The 25,021-nt window shown below is 34.6% G+C and overlaps 1 protein-coding gene across 1 annotated transcript in view; it reads right to left on the bottom strand.

Annotated features, from left to right (window-relative positions):
- LOC135201387 (uncharacterized) overlaps positions 1–25,021 on the bottom strand; it is a 231,403-nt gene that overhangs the window by 29,833 nt on the left and 176,549 nt on the right. Inside the window, exon 4 of the mRNA XM_064230255.1 lies at positions 22,240–22,340. Within this exon, the coding sequence (XP_064086325.1) occupies positions 22,240–22,340 (101 nt within the window). The remainder of the gene's footprint in view (positions 1–22,239; positions 22,341–25,021) is intronic.

Here is a 25,021-nt window from a genome sequence, read left to right as displayed (position 1 = left end):
CACTAATCACGTCCCTTTCCAATTTCCACCGCATGCTTTTGTTGCAATGTTCGCTTTGAACATAAGTGCCACTTTCAATTTCGCCTACGTTTCCCCATTCATAACACCCTTCTTCATATCCACCAATTTGTATGGCACTGACCAGTCGGCCTATCAACACTGATTCCTCTCCGTTTTTCTTTCCCTGTCTCCCCCACTCCATTTTCAAAAAGAAGACTCTCCTACTCTGCCGCTATTCTTCCATTATTTCATTTTATTCTCACATGCTTCACTATTTCATTTGTAACCATTCATCATTACTTTCTCTTTCTATCTTTCTTCTTTCGGCCTTGTCCCTCAACGTCAAACTCCAATTCTTTGCAACGTCAAGTTGTGACTTTCTTGGAATATCAAATCAAACAAATACATACAAGGCAACTCTCTTTGTCCGTTGGCCTCTATTGATCTGTGAAAACAAAGTTAACAAAGAAAGTATTTGTTTACCTCGACGAATATTTACCAAGCAATGCGTAAGGAGAATCCTATTAAACATTAATGCCCTTTAACTAGCGTCAGAGTTGAAAATATTCCCATGTAGATTATAATAATACGTCATATAACAGTATCTAGGCATTTTTACATAATGCACTCATACATGCTTATATATATATATATATATATATATATATATATATATATAATATATATATATATATATAAAATGTGTGTGCGCGTGTGTGTATATAATATATATATACACATATATATTATATATTATATACACACTCAAAAGTTTATGAGCGACTACTGAAAACAATTATGTCACCTACGAACGTCGTGCAGCAAAGTACACATCCCAAGAACGACCTCAAATTGAATTAGCTACGCACTGCGGCATCCACCTCGACTCCTAGGCAACCCAGAAGGATATCTAAAGGCACTCGTTCATTAGCGTAACTGAGGTTGCGCCTTTAATTACTCGACACCCACAAGCCTTCGTTATCACATACTTGACATCATCTCCCCAAGGCATGATGGGGCTGAGAGGGGCTTGTATAATCTCTACGGGGATCACACCAACCAAGAGGGCGATTCCAAAACATCCCGACGAAGAGTCCCTTCAAAACGTAGGAGGTTTAATCTAGTTAAGATAGACATCTCCCGTCTCGGCTTCTGTTTCGGAAAAGGGGCGAAGCGCGGCGTTCTCAGCCGTTTCTGTTGCGTTCTAGATACCACCAAATAAAGCTGACAAGTTAAAGTAGTCATTTTATTTGAATGTGACATTCGCACTTTTGTACTTATAAGTATTTACATTTTATTTTACTCAACACTCGAGTACTTTCAGGCCCTCTCTGTGGCCCTTTTTCAAGAGATGTGTCTCTTGAAAAATGGCCACAGACAGGGCCTGTAATTACTCGAGTGTTGCGTAAAGTTCGCACTTTTGTTATTACTCGCGACACTTACTGCAGGTGAGAGTATAGATAATGATGCTGCTGATTAGTTTATATGGATTTATGTAGGAAAAAAATCGGACTTGAGCATCAATACTTACCGGTGAAGTCAGAACTTGAATTACGTGCTTCCTATCTGACATTGACAGCGTATTTTATACATAACTTCTTAATGCAGAATGGTAAGGGATTAATAGCACCATACTGCGATATTTGCCGTACATATTTTCTCTTGCATCACACTTTCAGTGTTAATGTGAAACAAAACAAACTCATTGCAAGGCAAGTCCATGAATGAATTGTTAGAGTAGTTTATTCCCAGTACTTAAGAAACAATGCTCTTTTTTTAAAGAAATGGGATTTTTTGTCATTAGTTTTTTTAATATAATATTGATTGTTTCATAAAAAGATTTAGAATAGACTTATTTATAAATATTAGACACTTTGCAACGAAAAGTACCCAATGGCCTTGTTGCCTCACATGGGCATTAACAAACTCATACAAAAGGACATGAAGATAAAACGGAAGTAATATGGATTACAGTTAACGATTTATTTCTGCACAATACACTGCAATTAAATAGTAAGGTGAAAAGGAAAGCATCATAATTGTGGGGATATGATTTCTGTCCTAGTTGAATTAACAAATCCTCATTTTTCAATAATCACTGATCAACTCGTTGGACCTGTTTTAAAATCAAGCAAGGACAAAAGTTAATGTAATCCTTACAAACGCGATTGTTTATAATAAAATATACACGGAAAAAGTAATATTATCTTAATGGAGAGTGAGAGAAATGCATGAGCCAGCCAGCATTTAGACTACAAGTTTCATAGCTAGAAAAAAACCGATACCCTAACTAATGTTATATAAACGATGGACTGAAATATTTATTCTAGATCTCCAACTAATTACAGTAAAATACATACAGTGGATGAAGAGTATGTATGTATATCTATCTTATATATATATATATAGTATATATATATATATATATATATTATATATATATACACACACACTGATTTTGAGGTACAGGGTCGAGGAGTCATATTGAAAAACTCCAATTCATATTAATTACATGAGCAATTGGAATCTCAACATTAGGTTAATTGGCTGTGCAAGTAATGTCCCGTGTTTATCAAGCGAGAAGCTGTTGACAACGATGCCTGTGAAACATGGTTGCTCAACATGTAAAGTCAATTATTAATTAATTAATAATACTAAGTAACGAAGCCAGCTGTACAAAGGAAATGGGACCTTCTGCGTCCAGTCCGAACAACGAGACTATTATTGGTTGTGGGCGGATTCAAACAAGGAGGCAAATAGTTAAGGAAGTGAATTTCTAAAACTCACAAGACAAGGAACCTTTATATTTCCAAACGAAAACAAGTTTGACTTCTACCGTAACTGATACACTTGAATGACACTTAGGATAAACAAGAGCAATTATAACAAAGGGAGATTTAGAAAATAATTGCAAAATAAAAAAACTAATAAAAGTAATAAAATTGATAGAAGAGAGGCAAATTACCATTACAGTACCAGTAATAAATGTCAGAAAAGTGAGACACGAAAGTACTGGTCCTCTGAAGACTGAAATAGGACCAATAATATCCCCGGTCACTATCTTCATCAACCTAAAAACTCGTAGAGCAACAAACCAAATTCTACAAATTATAAAACATAAATACCTTTGTTCTTCACAATGTGAACTAATAACCTCTACTAACACTAGAGGAAATTTATTTTATTTATATCAAAACGTCTCCACTTACAGGAAGTGGTTGCAACAAAACACAAGACAAGTTGTTGAATTTGTGCAAACACCTTTCACAACATTGGCCGCTACATATACGTCTAGAGAAAGTTCCTGAATAGTGTCTAAAACCCCACATCACATATCCTGCACTATTCATCCTGAATAGTGCAGGATGAATCGTCAGTGTAACCTCGCTCGTCCTGAATACTGAGGCTCTCCTTACTAATGCTTCTCCCATCATCTGTTCATCCCTTTCTAGGTCTTCCTCTAGGTCAGCAATCTTACGGGAGTGATAGTGGTATTACATAGACGTTGCTGCCCTACGAAGGACCAATGGCCCAAGCCACAGGAACAGCTTTTGGAGGATATTACACACAATAAATGGAAACGAGCCTTACTTATTTTGAAGACTACCAATGAGGAGGTAGTAAGCAATATAACTGAAAATTACAACTCTAAAGAGTTGTCAATGGTTTATTGCACCAGTTATGTGTACGCAAAGCTACAGGAGCACCCAGTGAACAGCTGCGCACACCTTGGTGGGAGGAAATACCCCTGAATGGCAGATGAGCCTCCTCTTCTCCAGAAGCCACTAAAACCAGAGTTTCGATCATGTGGCGATGTAGGGAAAGCAAAATATTAACATTCTCGTCGCTTTGAATGGCGTTGAAAGTCATCAACTGAATGGTGCATGCGGTCTGCAGCCTGCATCCGATATTCATATTGCAAATAAAGTGTTAACATAAATATTCCCACAAACTATTATATACACAGTACATTTAGGAGAAGAGTTAAAAATCATAACACAAGCCCCAGTTCAATCATACCGAACTCCAGATTTAAAGGAACGCCATCGACTAGCACTGCCTCCCTAGAGAAATATACATTCAATATTAAAGCCCGTCAGGAGACAGACCGAAACATTGCACAGATAAAATCGGGAAACCATTTCAAAGAGCCAACTGGCAACATCCACTCGCACTTATTAAACGCGAGGCACTTGTTTACTTATTTTCAGATGAACGTAATTATGTCCTGATCCATTAAATCAATTGTCTTATAGGACATGTACGTACTGTGAACAAATATTAGCATGAATTTAAATAATTACATAAGTTCTAAAGTGTATGATCCCTGTCCTTTGTATCCATGTAAATCATTTGTTGTGAGTGTACCAAAAACGCCTAAGAAAGTAAATTTTGTCTAATGATAGGACGCATCGAAGACTGAAACAAAATGTCGACCAGACCTTTTATAACCACAGCCTATACCTCGCTCATAAATAGAAAGCTTTGTGTAAAACAATATCAAAGGTTTACGTGTAGTAAGGAAAGTTAAGTAGCATTATAAAACAATAAGAAATGTAGAAAAAAATGCATACCTTACGTCGGGTGTTAAACCAGTGCTTTATGCGAAATGTTACAACCAGCCATCAACCTAAAGGAACGAAACGAGCAAACGAAATATCCCTACCAACACTCGGTGCTTGTGTCACAAGACATAAACTGCACAGGAAAAGCAAAACTAAAAATATTTTGGAAGGACCATTCTAACAAAAATAGGAATAAAAGGAAAAACCGGGAGTAGTTTTCTTCATTGTATCGAGACATGAATAAGCTTAGCTGAAGGATAAATGAATAACCAAAAAAATAAATAAATAAATAAATAAATAAATAAATAAATAACCAGTTATATGGTTTCTGTATTGTGATGTACACCAATAAATCTATTTACAAATACACGCAACGAATAAATATGAAGTGTTTCGTTCCCTTCAGGAATCAAGCTTCTACACAAAACAAAGACTTGGAATATCAAATAAACCACCAAGAAAAAAACTAAATCACTGTGGCAAGTTATAACCTCTAGACTGGGAAATAGCAGCAGTGTAGAAAACACTAACTAAATATGACCGCGTTTTAGAATCCACTGAAGATATACCAGTGAAAACGCTTCTTCATGCGATATTTCGCTACCCAACCTTAAACAGTAAAACAAACACAATAGAAGCCTGACGTATTTTGGTAAGTGAAACGAAATAATTTTCATATTACAACACATAACTACATGAAATTTCTAGCCCACAATTTTTCTTAATGATGCTATAAACTGGATTATGGAAATGCCAGAGGAAACGAAAATCATGAATAATGGATTCATTTCCTAATTCTGATTTATACAAAAAACTTGATATTCGAAAATCAGGATGTTACTTCTGGTAATGGTAATAATAATTACGTAATTATAATTCAGTTTCACTTTCAAACGCTCGTGAATGTGTAAGGGACTATCAAGAATAATAAAACAACAAATAATATTCTAATAATCATAATCACGATCTCCTCTTAATCAGCTCGGTGATCTGTTAAGCTAAGATATACTTATTTTTACTCTTCATCTACAGTTTTAGAACATCTCACTATCTGTTCCTTCGACGCAATGTTCTCGAATTTCAGTTGCACCACTCTTATTTTTACTCTGACATCTCCACTGAATCTTACTCCTGAAGGAGTTCAATACAGCACTACGTAATTCTATCCTTCATTTGCCGGAGAGAGGGGGAAGAAGAGAGAGAATACTAAACCAAACTGGAAATTTAATGTACTTAATATTGCAGCCCTTGAAGCTATGGGAGAACAATACAAGTTTATCAAGGTTTTATCTTCTGAAAGATTTTTTTTCATAGTTTCTCATATATAATCTACATATTTTAGCGAATCCATTCCTCATATTTTCTAGAACAAAAACGCAATCAGTGCCTTTAAATAATGAATTTTTTTTACTAGGAATCCTAAATCTATTTTTTCTTTCCATTCAGTTCCTCAATCCTTCCACTAATCCTTGCCCTAAAGTCTCCAATATTCTAACTTCAATCATTTTTCAAACTAATGATTGCAACAGCGTGTCACCTTGTTTTCCGTGGATATTCATCAATAGAATATTCCGTCGTTTTTATTTTACGATCTTCAAAATGTGACCACTAAATACTACGATTACAATAACTGAATATTTATTTTAGCGTGCAAACTAAGCTCTTCCTCATTCATTCGTGAAAGATAATAATTATAAAGCCTTTGTTTAAGTCTTTAATTAAAGTACTATCTCTTTCCATTCTATTACAACTGTTTTTGTCATGTTTAATAGATGCCGATGAGGTTTTTATAACGCATGCATGCTACAGGAGTTTCCTATATTCTCTTGTTCCTGGAGACCAATCAATCATCTCTGGTGTCATTCCTAGTTGAATCTTTTCCATGGCTGTTGATTCAAATGATACAATTTCAATCTGAGATTCTCCTTTTTACCCAGACAAACAAAATAAATGCGTTCACAGACTGAGCTATCCATCGGCGAAAATGCCTTATTTTCTCCCAATTTTACATAATATGGCAACGTTCTTGCCAATCACAAGACACATAACGGCATAAATAATTAATTAAACATGCAAATAGGAAGACTTTATACTGTATAGCCTAAAAAAAAGTTATGGGAAAAACTTCATATTCTTGTTTGACTTTTGACGCATGACCTTAACCTCACTGCAAACAGACTTCATTAGTGGAATGTGCATGCCAAATATGAGGGGTCTATCTTGTTTACCTCAAAGGTGATATTTACGGTTAAATTCCTACCTGACCTTTCGTCTACTAGTGTGACCCTAACTATGCACATTGGTATCACTGGCGGATTATGTAGGTCAAAAAGAAGTCTCAGTCTCGAATAGGTAAACATTATGGCAAAGGTTAAATCTAACTTCCTAACTGATTTGTAAAACCTTTACCATACTCAGCACATCAGCGTCATTGGTGGGATAGACAATGCAAAATACAATTATTTCCAATACAGTTCAAAACCTATTGCCAAAGTTAAACTCCAGTTTGATAACTGACCTCTAGGTATGACCTTGATCTCACATTACACATCTACTAAAAAGTAGAGTGCATGACAATGTATGAAGATTTTACTAAGTATGGTTCAAAAGTTATGTCCAAAGTTATATTCATATTCCACCAATGAACCTCTAGCATGATCATAAGTTACCTTCCTACATCGCCTTCCCAGTCCATGAGGCCCATCTATAGTGAAATTATAAAAAATCCAATCCAACTTCTGTTGGATCCTGCTAACAAACAGACAAACATAACATCCTTGTTAAGAGCAATAAATGTCACAGCCAGGCCTTGCTCGTCGACAAACAAGCGAACGCAAATTATCGATAAATTGAAAGATATATTTTCCTCCATATTTCCTGCTACTGCTGAGGGAACCAATCACAGATCTTCCAGAACGCAATGAAAGAAACAATAGCTCCGAACATCTTGCAATCAAGTGATTGACTGCGGAGATGGAGAAAAATCCGAAGCATTTTAAAACTGCCCAACGTCCGAATGGTTATTGCTGTGTCACTTTTTAAAGCTACCTGAAGGTTACCAGAGAGCGACTTATTCCCTTGACAATTTATGAACCTCTAAAATATATAGCTGAACTACGAGTACTTAGGAAAATAGGTGAGAGAGAGAGAGAGAGAGAGAGAGAGAGAGAGAGAGAGAGAGAGAGAGAGTGTTACTGGAACTATTCGGAAATAGTTCTCAACCACATCAACTTTTATTTGAAAAGAGTTTTCGATACTACTTCATTTCAACCATACGTCCTATTAAAACCACAGTTGTAGGGGCTATAAAACGACCTGAATAAAAACTGAATAGTAAGGAACAAATTGTTCTTACTGCTTCCCGTTTCACATAATTTTTAAATTGAATGCTCTGGGTAGCCAGGTGCTTATTATATATATATATATATATTATATATATATATATATATATATATATATATATATATATATACATTTCTATTATCTATCTATCTATCTATCTATCTATCTATCTATCTATCTATATATATATATATATATATATATTATATATATACTCTCAATACTAAGGGAATTTGATCCCTTTCACGACCCTAAAGTCCTCCATTCATTCCACGTGGCCAAACCATCTCAAAACAGTGATCAATCCTTTCAGTCATCTGAGATATTTTCCTATTTCGTCTACGTATTTCCTTTTTTTATGACTCTTCTCATGCACATCCTTAAGCAGATAGGTATTCTCAACCGGTTAAACCTTTTCTCCTTTCACTCACATTCAACATCCACAAGATTTACCATTTCTTTCTAAACTTCCGTACTTGGCTTCCATACGAACTCCAAGTCCACTCTTCATTATTTGTACACACCCCTGTACTTTCTTTGCTTCAATTCCTATGTGAATCACCCCACTTCCTCATCCTACTGTCGTAAGTTATATTTAACCAGAATAGTTCAGAAATCATAGTATTCCATTCTCCCATCAACCATATTGACATTTAATGTTCCTTCAAACTGGTTTCCATTTACCCACATAGTTTTACTCATATTTTCCCTACTGTAAACACTTACACTCTTTCGCTAGTTTGTCACGAACTATTTTGTTATCACATCCCACTGAACTTATATCTACTGTTCTTCTCAAAAAAACAAAAATAAAAATAAAATAAACACTGTGACAAACTGCTATTGTCTCCTATTCTAACATGGTTCGTTTACACCATAAAAAAGTTGAATCGGTTGCAACAACTCACCTTCTATATTATTCCGCCAACAATTTTCATACTAACTCTAAATCAATGTTGTCACAAGTTCTTCCTAGTAAATAAATAACACATACATTTATCCCTTCATGTCCAAACTCTTCATTTAGCTGTTTATGACGGAAACTTTATCAAGACATCTCCTTCCTTGCCTTCCTTCTGTCCTCTGTTTAAATATACAAAAATAAATAAATAAAACCTCCCACCCCCCTTCCTTGGTATTTTAAGTAATATATTAATCCACACACACTAATGCTCGATACATTATACGTACATACACACATACATACATACATACATTTTATATGTATATATATATATATTATATATATATATATATATATATATATATATATATATATATATCCTTAAATCCACGGTGGAAAGGTGATTGAAAAACTGGGGATTTGCAATAAGTACTTCCGTGTTTATTCTACATTTTCAAGTTCACACTGAGTATAATAGAAGTTGACAGACCTTTATATACAAAAACAGAAATGGGGGGCCGGGGTTACAGTTTGCTAATCTGGGCGGCGTGTTCTTTAAGCAAAAGAGACAGGGAAAGAGGAGACAAGGACAATCCAATTTTTCACTCATCTTTCTACCGTGGATTTAAGGATATTTCCAAGTACGTGATATATATATATATATATATATATATATATATATATATATATATATATGATATATATATCATATATTATATAATATATATATAATAATATATAATATAATTAACTATATATATATATAATATATATATTAAAGGGAACGAGTCAAGAGCAAATATCAGTATGGTGAACAGGTCTATACAGAGAGAAGAGCGTCGTACAAAACGATGAACTCAATACAAAGTTTGATGGTATATATCAATGATAATAAAAATACATTCACTGCAGAGGCAGCACACAAACTCAATAAGCAATGTCAGAGGTAGGCAAAAAATGTATTTCTTAGGACAAAAAGGTTAAGTCTTCAGGGTACGATTCTTTTAGAAAACTGGCCTCACTTTCTCAAAGTTTTCTTCTCTCAACTATTACGTCTATGGCTTCTTTGAAGTTTGACTTTACTCAAACTTTTTCTTTTTCAACTATTAGGCCTACCACAACCTTTGGGTCGTGAAACAACTCTTATTAATAATTTAACTTTTTTTTTTTTTTCAAATTTAAGTGTGGACCCGTTAGGGGTATAGATATTCAATTAAAGGCAGAAGTCTTAAATTGGGGTTATTCAAATGACCTATCCGGCCTTACGGCAGCACCAACATGCTAACTTATATACAGTGGAAATAAAAACTTTACTCAGATGGTTAGAATATAATCCACCGGATGCTCTTAAAAAGTTCAGAACTATTATAACACAGACTGTTGTGGTGTCAAACAACAACATACTCAGCTTTTTAAAAATTCTGGTCTCTAGAACAACCAAGCTTCTAACATCGATACTTGGTGAAAAATATATTCTCCGTCAATACTCGAGAAAGTCTGATGTTCCGTTTTTCATTATCTGTTCTGAAACAATTAAATTCCGTTGATTTAGAGTAAACACTAAGCGCTGTAATTTGGAAGGTATTCCGCGTCATTCTCATATTACTCCATCTCTTCAAAGATATAAACTAGTAGGGCCTTAACGAAGAAAGATCTGCCAATTTCACTGATTTTCTATATCACCACGTATTCCCTTCAGAGGGCATTCAAAAAGCCAATGCCAAGTGCTCGACAGAACAGGGTGATATTACATGGAAGAAATTTTATCAACAGTCCACTGCCCTCACGAAAATCAACTGAAACTAAACAAGAAAAAACCTTAGGTCTAGAACGAATACTTATCCAGATCTATTTGAAACCAAAACTGTTCCTTTCCAGGTCCATGGTCCTACCCTCCACAAAATTACATTGAAATCGATCAAGGAATTTCTGAGGAATCTTGTGAACGGAAGAGCAAACATACATTAGTACATTAATAAACCTCTTTCAATTTCCTTCGCTCAGGTCCCAACTCCGGGGTGATCGTTATCTATTCTTTCCAAAGGTCACTGTGGAGCCAACATTTTGAAGAAAAACTTACAGCCCTGATGTTTGAAATTAAGAGAAAGATTACCCTAGTAGAGTAAATGTTAAGAAAAAAAGTCTTGACATGTTGACCTCTCGTATGTAAAGTAAGGGTGAGGTCAAAAACTTATATAAAATTTTCTATAAATTGAGACCAAGTCCTTGGAAACGGTAAAAAAAAAAAAGTCACAGTTGGACGCATACGTATATGCATTTCAAGGTTCAAATGGTATCATATTACATTTTTAGTCCATAAATAGGGTACAAGAAAACACATATTCAGTGTAAGGTAAACTCTTCTGATATAACAATTCTTTAGATTTTTCTTTTACTGATGACATGTTTACTAAAGCATGTGACCCAAAGTGCTGACTGGAAAACACAAAAGGCAACTGTCATCGATCCACTGGGTGCTTGCTTGTTATAAAAAACAACTAATTTTGTTACATTCTGGAAAATGCTGCCTGGGTGGTTGCGCGTAACAGATCTTTCATTAGTTTTTGAATGAGGAAATAAATAGCATCATGTGGAATGTAAGTTTCTGTCATTAACTTCTGAGAACTGTTTTCCCTTTGAATTCAATGTTCCTTTTCTACTTGAATTGTTGAACACTTATTTTTCTGTACTCAAGTAGACAGCAGATGAGTATTAATGTCGGTAATTTGTGTACCAGTACTATTGATGGTGTGCAATCCGTACTGACGTAGTCAGTACCGAAAATTCGCAATGATGTATTTTCATAACATTTGAAATTCGTCGATCAGTATGTGGGCGGAGCCAAAATAACTGATTGTGTCCGTTATAATATCATTCCCGTTAGAATTAACATACTGTATGAAGTACCAACTACCAATTCGGCAACTATTTCACACAAAAAGAGACACGGCAAAATGGTGGGAAGATTTTATTGGACGAAATTATTTTATATTTTAAAACTACCATCGCTGTGGCTTGTTCGCAGCGAGAATGACGTGAGAAAAGAATCAAAAACATGTGACGTCGGGAAACTTTGAAGTGTATACAAACTGATTAAAAGTGATGCAACAGCGGAAGACGTGAAGAAAATAAATACTTTGCGCAGAAACTTTCAGAAAAAAAAATCGTATGTTAAAAAAAAATTGGCAGAAGCAACGAAGACATCTATGAGCCGTCCTCCTGCGTCTTCATTGAACTCTTTTCTTGAAGAATGTACAAAAACCTGCCTGGAGCCGAACTACAATAGAAACATCAGTAGAGGTATTACAATTTTTTTTATTTGCTGAATAATCTCCATTACAGTAAAAAAAAATACTGAAGGAGAAAAAACTTCATTCCATGGATGATTTTTCCTTAAATGTCAAATGTGTCCACTGTACTGACAGTACCAAAAATACTGCCATTATTTAACAGTCAGTAATCGTTATCACGAAAATTATTAATAAAATATATTCATTCAACATTTGAGACTTACAGAGTTATCACGATGTTATATATACTACTCGGTGTGGGAACAATAGCATTCAAACTACGTACACGAGTGTTCTCCGACAAAATGCCGTGCAAGAATTCCTAATCCCTTCTTTTAGAATCTCACTTGTTAGTGCCTTTCAATAATAAATAAGAAATTACCGAGAATCTGCCTGTCAATACATGAGAGCTTTTGGGTTTAAGTGGAAAGAAATTAAATGACAATGACTGCCATAACGAATAATTTCTGTAGCATATTTCTATGCCGCCAGGCAGCAACGAATGAACGGAAAGAACAATTACCGAAAACATCTTCCTTGATAAGTGAAAGTCGTCATCAGTTGTGAAAAGTGCAAGTGGCCTTATGCAAACCAAAATAGACCTAAATGACGGCTTAACTACCGTGAAGAATTAAAGATGTATTTGCAAAAGCCTCTGCAGGTTAGCAACCATATAATTTAGTTTGATTAAGTCCACAAAAGATTTGTATAATTCAAATACATTTTCGATGACAAAAAAAAGGAAAAAAACTATTTTATACTGATGATGCTAATGCATCATCAGTATAAAAGATACTAATGGAAGATACCTCAAGTGGCTGCTATTTACATCTCGAGACCGAAAGACGTGAACAGAGAAATAATGAAAATTCCGGATAATGGAACATTGTACCTTAGTTGATGAATTCCGACGAACTCGCTAATTCGAAAAAACACATATATACATCATATGGATACACACATATATATTTACACAAACACACACACACTTGTATATATATGTGTGTATATATATAATTATATATTTATATATATACATATGCATATGATATGCATATATTTTCCATTAAGAATACTGTGAGAAAAGAAAAAGATTTAGCGAAATATTTCCATACTTTCCCAACCATCAATGAAATGTCTTTCCTTTTATGTGTCTGGCAATGATGACACTTCCAGCTGAGCAAAATGAATGTACAGTGAAAATGATGTACCTCACGAGGAACATGTCCCATAAGGAATCTTTCAGAGGTGAAATTTTTCTGATGTTTTTCTTTTCCCTAACTTTCTCAGCTCTATATCAGGATGTGATGCACTGATTACTGAGGCAGAATGGAACTTGCCCCAAAATGTTCAGCATACAAATGAAAACTGATCACGAATGGCTACAGGCTTTCGTAAATTTGAACGTGGGAAATAGTTGTTGGTCTTAACAGACTCACGTTATTGCCGTCCTTATCTTTGCGTTCCATAACCAACATCGACGCCCAATAAAAATCAAGATGTTATAATTGGAGACGAATAATTTCCGAAGCTGACATTTTGCATGCATTGCAAAGCTTCGTTTGAGGAAGCACAGATCACCGCTAGTGTTAATGTTCTTGAGAAATTTAACAGTGATATATATATGACAGATAAAAGACCGTCATATCGATCCTCACGTCACATAGTTCTCGTCCAGGTAGGTATTTAAACCCTTCTGGAGCCCATAGAAACCTACTTCTAGGTATTTTAATCCTTCTTGTGTTCAGAAGAGCCTAAATGACAATCACGTAACATTCTGTCTTAGGTGTGGGTGTTCCAAAGGACTCCCTTCATCACCAACTTATCTAACACATTCTTCCGTAAGTTTCCTTATGGCACCATCTCTTATACACAACATACAGGATCATAAATTACTACTACCTGTTGAATGCAGGCTCCCAACATACCCTGTGATGTTCCTTAAATGATTAACCAATTTTTCACTGGGTATTCTTACGGGTACAAAGAATTTCGAACACAATACACCAATTGAAAATTTCTAAACTGTTGAAACTTTTGGTACAATTAAAGCCAAATTTCAAAGCCGACACAGTCAATAATATGATGCAAGAGTTCCCTCTAAAAACACGCAAATAAACTTGTCGACAATACCGGCCAAACGGGATACTTACACATATGCAAAAATAATAAAGCTGTTCAAAAACAAATTAATTTAAAGTTAATTATTGTACCTCGGATCTCAGAACTGTGTCTACAAAAGACAATGTGGAATAAGTTATCCAATGTTGACGAAGAACTAAAATTACGATGTTTCTCTGATATCTCTCGGTGTGTACACCTGAGCACCCTCGTTTAACACAGACCTTAAAACAACGCCAACATTGTTCTCGCCGGAACACCTCTTTCATAAATATATAGCTAACCTAAAAACCAACAAAAAATAATAATAAATAAATAAATATATAAATTAAATAAAAAAAAAATTCAAGAAAAATGCAATCCTTGACATGTCAACATCCTGTTTTTATTACCAACCCAATGTCAGCGCATGTTTGCTGCCACTGTACAAGCGGCTTAACATTTGCGATTGGAAAACATTCTGCTCAAAAGAAAATTGTGAATATCTTTCTCAGCAAACACAGATCAACAGACGGTTCAGTCTGAGAGCAGAGAAAATTATGCAATTTCTTCGTGTGTCCTTTGGAAATCCCTTGATCAGCCACGTAAACAGTTTCAGGAGAAAGAGAGCGAAACATCATGGTTTATAATATATATATATATATAATATATATAATATAATATATAATATATGAAATATATATCATATATATATAATATATATAATATATATATATTAATATATATATATATATATATATATATATATATATATATATAGATATATATATTTATATATATATATCTATATAAATATATATATCTATATATTATATAAATATATATATATATATTATATATATCAATATATATATATATATATATATATAAATATATATATATTAATATATAATATATTATATATAACTTATATATATATATATATATAATATATATAATATATATTAATATATATAATAGTAATATATATAATACACAGGTAGAAAGTGTTCAAGTTTTCAGTGTACAAAACTTTTAATGACAAACAGAAATTAACTTATGAATTACAGGTTTGAGTATAATCATCAAACAAATACTATATCAGTAATTAATGATTCTATAGACAAATAATATCAGATCAGAGTTTTAAGATTTGTGAGCACATATAGCGTATAACTGCTTATATACGTGTGTGTGTGTGTGTGTGTGTGTGTGTGTGTGTGCTGGTGGGGCAAAGGAAGATGGAGGTGGGTTTGAAATGTCCTCCGCACCACCGTAGAGAAAATGGTAGGTAATATTGTCTGGGCTCCTGTGAGCACTAGAAAAGTCAACAGACTCTCCAACTGGTACGAAGAAAACGGACTGGTGTCTTCCCACCGCTCTCACTTCTAAAAATATCTGCTAATCTTCAGTCTTCTATCTTATAATTCTCATCCAAGTGGGTCTCGATCTTCTGAGTCTACTGGTGCCCCCAGGAGCCCAGGAGACAGTATTGCCTACCATTTTCCCTATGGTGGTGTGAAGGAGACTTCAAACTCATGTGCATATCGCTTTCATTATTATTTTATTTATATATGGGACTTAGGTAATCTTTTTAATGTATAAATTCTCACTATGGCTTACCACCTGATTCCTGGTTTCAGCGCCATAACATGATTCACATTTACTTAGCAATACCAACGCACGTACTACCTAGTTTCGTATACAATTCGTCTATATGATTTCAGTCCTATACAGCCTCCCCATTATTTGGTTTGCCTTTTAAAGTTTTTTTTTTATTACATTCCAACTCTAGACAACCGATCGTGGATATCATTCTTTATGAATTGCGGAAGCACCGTTTAGTTTTATTTCATGCTCTACATACTCTGTCATTTTCGTTTTCTCTCAAGATATCTAAACTGAACTGAATAATATTGGTGTATGTATACATATTTGTATGTATATATATAATACATACATATGCTCATAAACATGCACAACATCGAAACTTATATCATGCACATATGTTTCAGAAGGCTACAACTCCCATACTAATAAAGTATTCCTTACACCATCTTTAAATGCTGCAAAAACACGTTTATAATGATCAAAGGTTTACACGCACGAACACCTCTACCGAAATCCAGCCACCAGATCTTGAAACCCCAGGCAGAGGTGCCTTTCCCCAAGGGGATCACATGTCAGGTGGCTCAATTTGAATAACAGCCAAAGTATCAATCGCGTTCCCCTTTTGGGCCAAAACCAATTTAGAAATACTAGCGGACGTATCTGTGGTTCAACTGCAATGTCATGCAATAGTTTTGGTCCAGCGCTGGAATCCAGCAGGGAATTCCTCCGTGCGCGCGCACGTGTGTAAGGTCACACGCTGTAACAGAACGAATAAACAAAAACCAAACGCATTAATATCAAAAGTCAAACAACGCTGGCGACTGCATTATAGTGATGGGAATTGTTTGATGGTATGCAATACCCAAACGAAAAAGCGTTTTAATCTCGAGATGCCGATGGAATGTACATTCAAGTTATTAACAAGAAGATATCTATCAACGAAAACTAATTTTATACAAAGGAATTTAAAGACGATACTATCCTCAACCTCCGTATTTGTTACGCACTTTTTTTTTTTGCTTTTACTTAGGAAGCGACAGAGAAAATCACAAAGGCTCACAAGCCGATCAATACATTAAGCACTACAAGTTTCTCAGTTATATCTAAAATTTAATCTTTCGCTAAGGGAGCAAACTATATAGTTCCATTACAGCAGCGAAAGCTATGGACGGAAGCACGGCTAGGGTTCCGGAAAGTAGGTATGAGAAATAGGGGCCAACTATGCTACACTCATTTTATATGAAGAGGCAATGGATTTGCAACAACAATAATTAGCAATGCGTCCGGGAAACAATTCATTTCACGAATGAAGGTAATTACGATAAAAATAATTAAACAATGCGTGTCTAATCATTTACGTACAATAATTTAATTTCATTTTTAGACTGGACGTTTCCGCACCTACTACGTTGTTCTTTTCTCAGCAGTAAAGATTGAGAATATAGAGAGCATGAGAATATTTTACTATACGAGAATTCTTCGTACTGCCATGAAACATACGGTAGCGCTAATGCCACGTATTGAAGATCATTGAATATTTTTAATTCTATTATAAAAAACCGCAAAACCTGAAAGAGGATTGAGACGAGATATCAGTAACGAGTAGGTGTGAAAATCAAGTGGCTATGGGTGCCTATTGGCTAGGAAACCAGGGTTCCAATCATTTACTACAATACTATTTTATTTATTAGCACAGACGTTTCATAACATATGTTGTTGAATCCTGGGAAAGAAGAGTGTGAATACAAATTTCCTCCGAATTCACATAAGAACATTGCAAGCGAACTCCTTGTTATCGTACGTCAAAATTACACATTGGATATTTTGAATTATTACAATGCAACTTAAGAAGAAGGACTGAAGGAGGAGACATACAAATTAGAGATTAAAAGAGTAGCTATATACTGAAAAAATAGGTCCTATCATTTGCAACAATTCAATATTACATTTTAGGCTGGATATTTATAATCTACACTGTTCCATTCTCAGCAGAGCATGATTATAGAAAGCAGATTATGAGTTGGAATGAAATTGTTAATCCAGTCAGACGAGAGGTACAGGGAAAAGTGGGGCTGAAACTCCAGTCGGGAATTACGATTGCCTGGCTGGACTGCACACACTATACTACTGCTCATCCTGCTTGCAGTACAGTGTAAAAACCGTTGTATCCTCTCAATTAATAAAGAGTACTTAATGTCCTCCTTAAGAAAAATGCCCCATCTCCCCTCTCCAAACAGCAGAAATGCAAAGGTCCACAAAATATACATACCGTTATTTCTTTTTTTTGGCGTCCCTAAAGTGAAAAAAGAAATCGCAAGCTTCCTTAAAAAAAATGGCTCATCTGCTTTTCAAGGAGCATCTTCTCCCACCAATGAACCCAGTACCCAATACATATGTACCCTAAACTAATGGCACTTCCTGTGGCACCACTATCAATAAACACAACTGCCAAAATGAGGAATGTGGCCTGCACCTGGTTTCAAGTATTGGGATTGTGCCACCAATATGCCAGTCTCACAAGGGTGTTTTCAGTGGCAGGAATGTAAATCTTTTCTCAAAATCAACAACATTTACAAATTTTATATATATATATATATATATATATATATATATATATATATATATATATATGCTTAAAAAATCACAGTAGATGCACGTGACTTCATAAATAAGCGAATACCACGGGAAATGATAGTCAGGAATCCAGTTAAAAGGAATATCATTGAATCTTGTTTTATCAAGTCAAATAATATAAATGTTCTAAATTTAAGTCTTGGTTTATTTAAACTTGATGCTTTCATAATGAAAAAAGTTGTAGATAAATATAAGCAACAAAATTAATATATTCAGTTTTTACATGTTTTGGACTGTAAAGATACTTTGTAATTTCGGTTAGGGTCAGAATCTGTTTAAGTTTGTGACCGTGTGATATCCGATAATCCTGGATTATCCCTTTTAATTTTTACCCTTTTGATAATTAACCATCTGGTATTCCTGATCTTGTTTGTACCTGAGGCTATCCTCTCCAATTGTACTTTAGTAGCTCCTTGACGATGTCTGAATAAAGACGAAAGCGCTTGGATTCCTGACTATCATTTCCCCGTGATATTCGCTTATATATATATATATATATATATATATATATATATGTGTGTGTGTGTGTGTGTGTGTGTGTATCTATATAATTTAAAATGGCACGATCGTAAAGCTGTGAACAGCGATAACATAGGAAGTGCCACATACACATTGTACCTTAGCAGAGGAGTACCTATTAGAGGGTTGTGGGTTCCTTGATGGGAGGAAATGCTCCATGAAAGAAAAAAAAAGCCATTTCTTCCAAGGCCATTTGCGGTTGTACTTTCCACTCCTTAGGGATTCCGAAAAAGAAGAAAATAACATCCTCACCACTGTGCAAGGTGTGATGGATAGAAAATACCCATGGAGTTTGTAAAGTTATTTTCAGAAATAGCATTTTAAAGAATAAAAATGAGGTCCTGGGGGCTTCAATATGCATGGATGTGATGCAAAGTTAAGAAATGTGTAATAGTTCATTAGTTTAATGGGAGAAACTTGGATGTTTATAGAGAAAAGTGAAAGTATGGACCGCCAGTGTGTGCAGGAATGGAAGAACAAAAAGTAACTGTATCAACGATAGCTGGTAAGTGAAGAGCTTATAGTTCCGGGAAAACTTTAAAGACAGGTGAAAAAGTACAAATGTGTTTGCGTAAAGGCAGGGAAAAGGTGTAATAGTAAGGTTTATGGCAATGGATATATCAGCGTGCTTTTAGATAGTTTGGTCAGATGACAGAAAGGAAAATGCTAGGTCGGCGGCAAAAGTATGTCTCTCAAAGTCTTAGGAAAGGGAGAGAGAGGACACTGGGAAGGAAGGGCTTTCATATTCAGGAAGTGTGAAAGTGTTTAAGATAAAAGTGAAAGGTGCTGCGTTTGTGGGTGTGTGGTGGTTCAGCCTTTTGCTGAAAAGCCTAAGTATGTACTTGGAGTAGGTAGTTGATGCAATCGAGGTTTTCTGCACAGGTGATTCATTCACAATGCAACAAGTAAAGTATGAACGTGGAAGGGAACGTTGCACTGTTTTCTCTGGATTCACCACCTGCTTGCAGAAGTGGCTTCGTTATACATACATGCATACATACATATATATATATATATATATATATATATATATACATATATATATATATATATATATATATATATATATATATATACACACAGATGTGTGTAGGGGAAACAAGTATGCATATATAAACAATATATACGTATATATATCATACACATAAACAAAATACATACTTACAGTAGTGTATGTGTATGTATGTATATGTATATGTATGATATATATATATATATATATATATATATATATATATATATATATATATATAACGGAAGCAAGCCAGATCATGCCACGACCATCTTCATTAAAATGACATTCAAATAATAAGAAAAAAGAGAAAGAGAAAAAAGGTAAGAGGATGGATGGATGGAGTGAGGGAAGAGAAAGGAGAGCTCCGCCTATCATAACACATCAAGTGAGCCGTATCAAGCGAGTACGTCGTTGGCTTTATGCAAATGACGCTTAATCCTCTGCAGCTCACTCACCCACCTAACATCTGCAGCCACGCAGAAAGACAAGATACAAGGCGAGGCTTTATGCACGGGACCCTGCAGGCAAACGATATACACCCCCCCCCCCACACCTCCCCTTCCTACCCATCCATCATCACCCCTAACGCCACCCTGTTCTATCTCCTACGCCGATACCACTCCCATTTCCGGGTCACCCTATGCCCACTTCCACCCACTCCATCTGTTCTACCTCCCAGTCTACTCCCTCCCTCCATCCCTCCCTCCCTCCTCCCGCATTGCCACTCCGCCCAGCGCAACACTCCCATGCCGTTTCCCTGGGCTCTGAATTCGCAGGTAAGAGGATTTGACGAAAGCCATATCCCATACATACATACGTACACAATTAAGGCTCCACCTGATCGGATGGGATGGCGGAATTCTGACAAAATCGTTACGAAACGACCCAGTTTGATTTATGCTCTTCTTCCCCAACTATCACTTGAGGAGCGTGACTGTTAGTCCGTATAAAGTAACAAATCTACCACACGGTTAATTAGATTGTTAGTTATGGATCTTTTCCACAAGGGCGAGTGCGACCATGACAAGGGTTTGGCGTATTTATGAATAGATATACGTAACTTCAGTAATCAAGAATAGCTTAAAAAAAGAAAAAAAAAAGTAGAGTACATGTCTACTGAAAATTCCATACATTACCTAGTTTGGCCCTATCTGTAAGATCACTGCCACAGCTTAATTTAAAATAGTTTCATATATGGAAGTATGCATTAGAGATTATACACAAATACACGTATGCATGTAGGTTCTCGTATACCACATCATTCAATGATTTTTAAAAATTCCTACAGAAGTGACAACGTTTTCCAGTAGCATCAGTTTCTGTTTGCACAAAGTTTCAATGACATTATTAAATCTACTATATATCGAGTCCCCAAATTAAATTGTTCAATCGATAGCTTAAAAAACAAATCAATTTGTGAAGTAAGAACTGTTTCGCCGCACTGAACAAATAGCACTATAAAAACGAGAGAGAGAGAGAGAGAGAGAGAGAGAGATTTCGTAAGCGATTCACAAAAAGAAGAAATAAATCATGCAAAAATAACAAATCTTCCTAATTATGATAAATTTGGCCAGAAACGAGAAATTCCGTAAAAGCAATCACCAATGTTGACCTTTACTAATCTAGAAAGCCAAATAACACCAGTGAAGCCTTTATTGTCATCTACAAAAAGGCGATTAATGTTCCGAAATACTTCACGTAAAATGCAACACATTTCAGAAAACTGGAGACTAGATATACTGGTAATAAAATACAAATTCACTATTTTCGACACAACATGAAATGCAATCCATCCACAATAACTTTTTTTTTAAATAATGTAAATACCAAATGTTTCAGGAAAACTATTCTAGTCTATTTGACTGTTTGATTTCCACACTATTGTTAGTTAGTTTTTTTCTTAAGAATAATGTTAGTCCTGTTGCTAAATTGATACAATAAAAATATGAGAACGTTGAAGATGAAATCATCTCAACGAATCAAATTAAATGATCTCCTGAGGGTATCCGGATTTGAAATTTGCAAATAAAAAAGCATTTGTTTTTTTACTATTAAAAACATCTTAAAATTGTGCTACATCAACAGCAGTATCAAAAATAACAAAAACCAATATTCCTATGATCACTTTTTTCACAAATAAATACAAAGGAGACTCGACCTAGACCATACCTCACTCACTAAGTGAGAGAGAGAGAGAGAGAGAGAGAGAGAGAGAGAGAGAGAGAGAGAGAGAGAGAGAGAGAGAGAGAGAGCACTTACCCATCGTCCTCGCTCGGCTTTCATGGAGCCGAACAAACTCTTTAGTTCCTTGACGGTGATCGAGTAACTGGCTAATACGCCCAGGACTTCGATCAGCAAGTCTGAAAAGATAAAAAGAAAAGGAGAAAATTAATATTTCCTTGAATGGGTATTACTGACAGTTTGATAAAGCTCACAAACATAGTATGAAATGTGTACATGAATATATAACGTTCTCACTATTTAATTCATTCATTTTGACATATTTACAAATATCACAAACATATTTACATAGTATGAAACGTGAACATGTGTACAAAACGTTCTTACTATTTAATTAATTCATTTTGACATATTTACAAATATCACAAACATATTTACATAGTATGAAACGTGAACATGTGTACAAAACTTTCTCACTATATAATTCATTCATTTTGACAGATTAACAAATATCTGATTGAAATCAACACCAGCGACATCTAAAATATTTTCAAATTCTAAAGAATACACCAGTGTAAAGAACTCTTCAGATTTCCCCCAGAGGTGATAAACAGGAAGGTTTTCTCTCTTTTTCGTTCAAAAATAAATTTTCCTTCCAACCGACAAATGCCCCTTACTCTGTCTTGGACAAATGTCACAAATATCAGCAGATTCGAAATTAAGAGTAAAGGACACAATATGTAGAGGCCGATGAAACGTTATGGAATCACAGGACAAACATAAAAGCACTCTTTCTTGGTTTTTTCATACGTAAAATGGTTGGAGACTAGAATTCGTTGAGATAGTATAATTATCTAATAATTTATCCGATAACATTTTTGAGTGAATTCTGCATTATATATTTCCATTCACACACACACACACACGCGCGCGCGCCCACACACACACACACACACACCCACACACACACACACCCACACACACACACACACACATATATATATATATATATAAATTAACAAAATATAAAATCAATTACCACTTCTATATAATTCTTTACTGGATAGATAATAACTTTTTAAGCGTAATCAAGCAGAATTGTCTAATAATTTACCTAATAAAACGTTTTTTGAGAATGAATTCCCTCCTGCATCATATATATATATATATATATATATATATATATATATATATATATAATCAATTACCACTTGTTATACAATTCTTTACTTGATGATATAATCACTTTTTTATAGCGTTATGAAGCAGTTTTTGAAATTGCTTCATAAACCTGGAGTTCATAAAAAAATTAATCTCATATTAAACGGGAAACTAGCTGCTTAATAATTCCTCTCTTTGCCTTCTTCTTTTAACATGAGCTGGGTAAAACGAAAAACTCATATATATCATTTATAAAGTTAAAAAGCTCTCGAGTGACGGGCCAGGAGCGATGCTCTTTAAAATACCATTAACGTGAGAAGTTCAAAGATCGACTTTCTCCAGGAAAACATAAAAGCCTTTGATACTCGAGAGGAGGACCAGTACATAAAACAAATAAAATGGACCATTTTTATTTTTGCTGCGGGAAGAGAGGGGAGTCTGTCTGGAGAAGTGGGGGAATTTCGATTGTCATATTTTCTGGTAAAGGGGGATGCGTATATGGATAAAAACATACATGTAATTATATATATATATATATATATATATAGATATAATATTAATATATATATATATATATATATGCTATATAATATATATATATATATATACATATATATATATATCTTGTGTCTGTGTTGCCATAAAAAAAAAGACAGCAAACAAAGGATGACATGGAAGATTTTTTCTACTGATAACATGAAAAACGTAATAGAAAAAATTCGTGGTAAAATAATTGATCATTCCATTCATAAAAACTATTTCTTTTCCACTGCACCTGAATTCTATCAATTATCATATGTTACAGTAATATTCTTATAGTGAAATACAGACTTGTAATGTTAATTTACTGATGTTGCTATTATGTTGCAGTGATTCCTGCGGCCAAGAGGGTGAGCTTTGCCTAGTGGAACAATGAAATGCGCAAGTTGAACCTCAAAACCTACCAGCAAAAAAGAAATCATAAAAACTTCGCCGCTTTGGTGGGCATAAAATAAAGAGAAAGGAGAGAAGACGGCCGAGAGAAGCGGCCGGCGAGGGAGAAGAGTCTCGACATAAAAAGGCAGAGAGAAACTGCCATTAAATCGAGCTAAACGACGACCCGTCACCCACTTGAGATGCTGGGATATACTGGGTAATTTGGTAATGGCTTTGCTAAGACAAAAATAATGCCTTTATCTTACTTAATCAGCTCGGAATTTGCATTTATAAAATGCTTCGCAAAGGATGGAAGGGACACTAAATTAGGTTTTCTTTCCTTTCATCGAATCCGTTGCGTTTTCTTCAAGCACTTTTTTGTATTCAGGAAACTCTGCTGTCTTATTCTGCGTAATTCACTCAATTTTTCAATGAGTAGTGAGGATACGGTGAAAGTGGGAAAGCCAATCTTATATAATATATATATATATATATATATATATATATAGATATATATATTATATATATATATATAATATATATATATTATATATATTATATATTATATATATATATATATATCAATTATGTGCTGCTACTTTCTTAACGCATATAGCTTCTCTTTGACTGTATGAAATATAAAAGAGTTTTGCAACATTTTCAGATTCATTATTTAACTTGAGTTATAGAATGTCTAAAAATGTATGTTCAGATTTCGCATAAGATAATTTAAAACTATATAATATAGAATGTGAAAAGAGAGAGATTAACCTTGTCTGTTCCA

This window comes from Macrobrachium nipponense, chromosome 28 (genome assembly GCF_015104395.2).
Source record: "Macrobrachium nipponense isolate FS-2020 chromosome 28, ASM1510439v2, whole genome shotgun sequence".
In the NCBI taxonomy this organism is placed as follows: domain Eukaryota; kingdom Metazoa; phylum Arthropoda; class Malacostraca; order Decapoda; family Palaemonidae; genus Macrobrachium; species Macrobrachium nipponense.
This window is presented reverse-complemented; position numbering and strand designations above follow the sequence as displayed.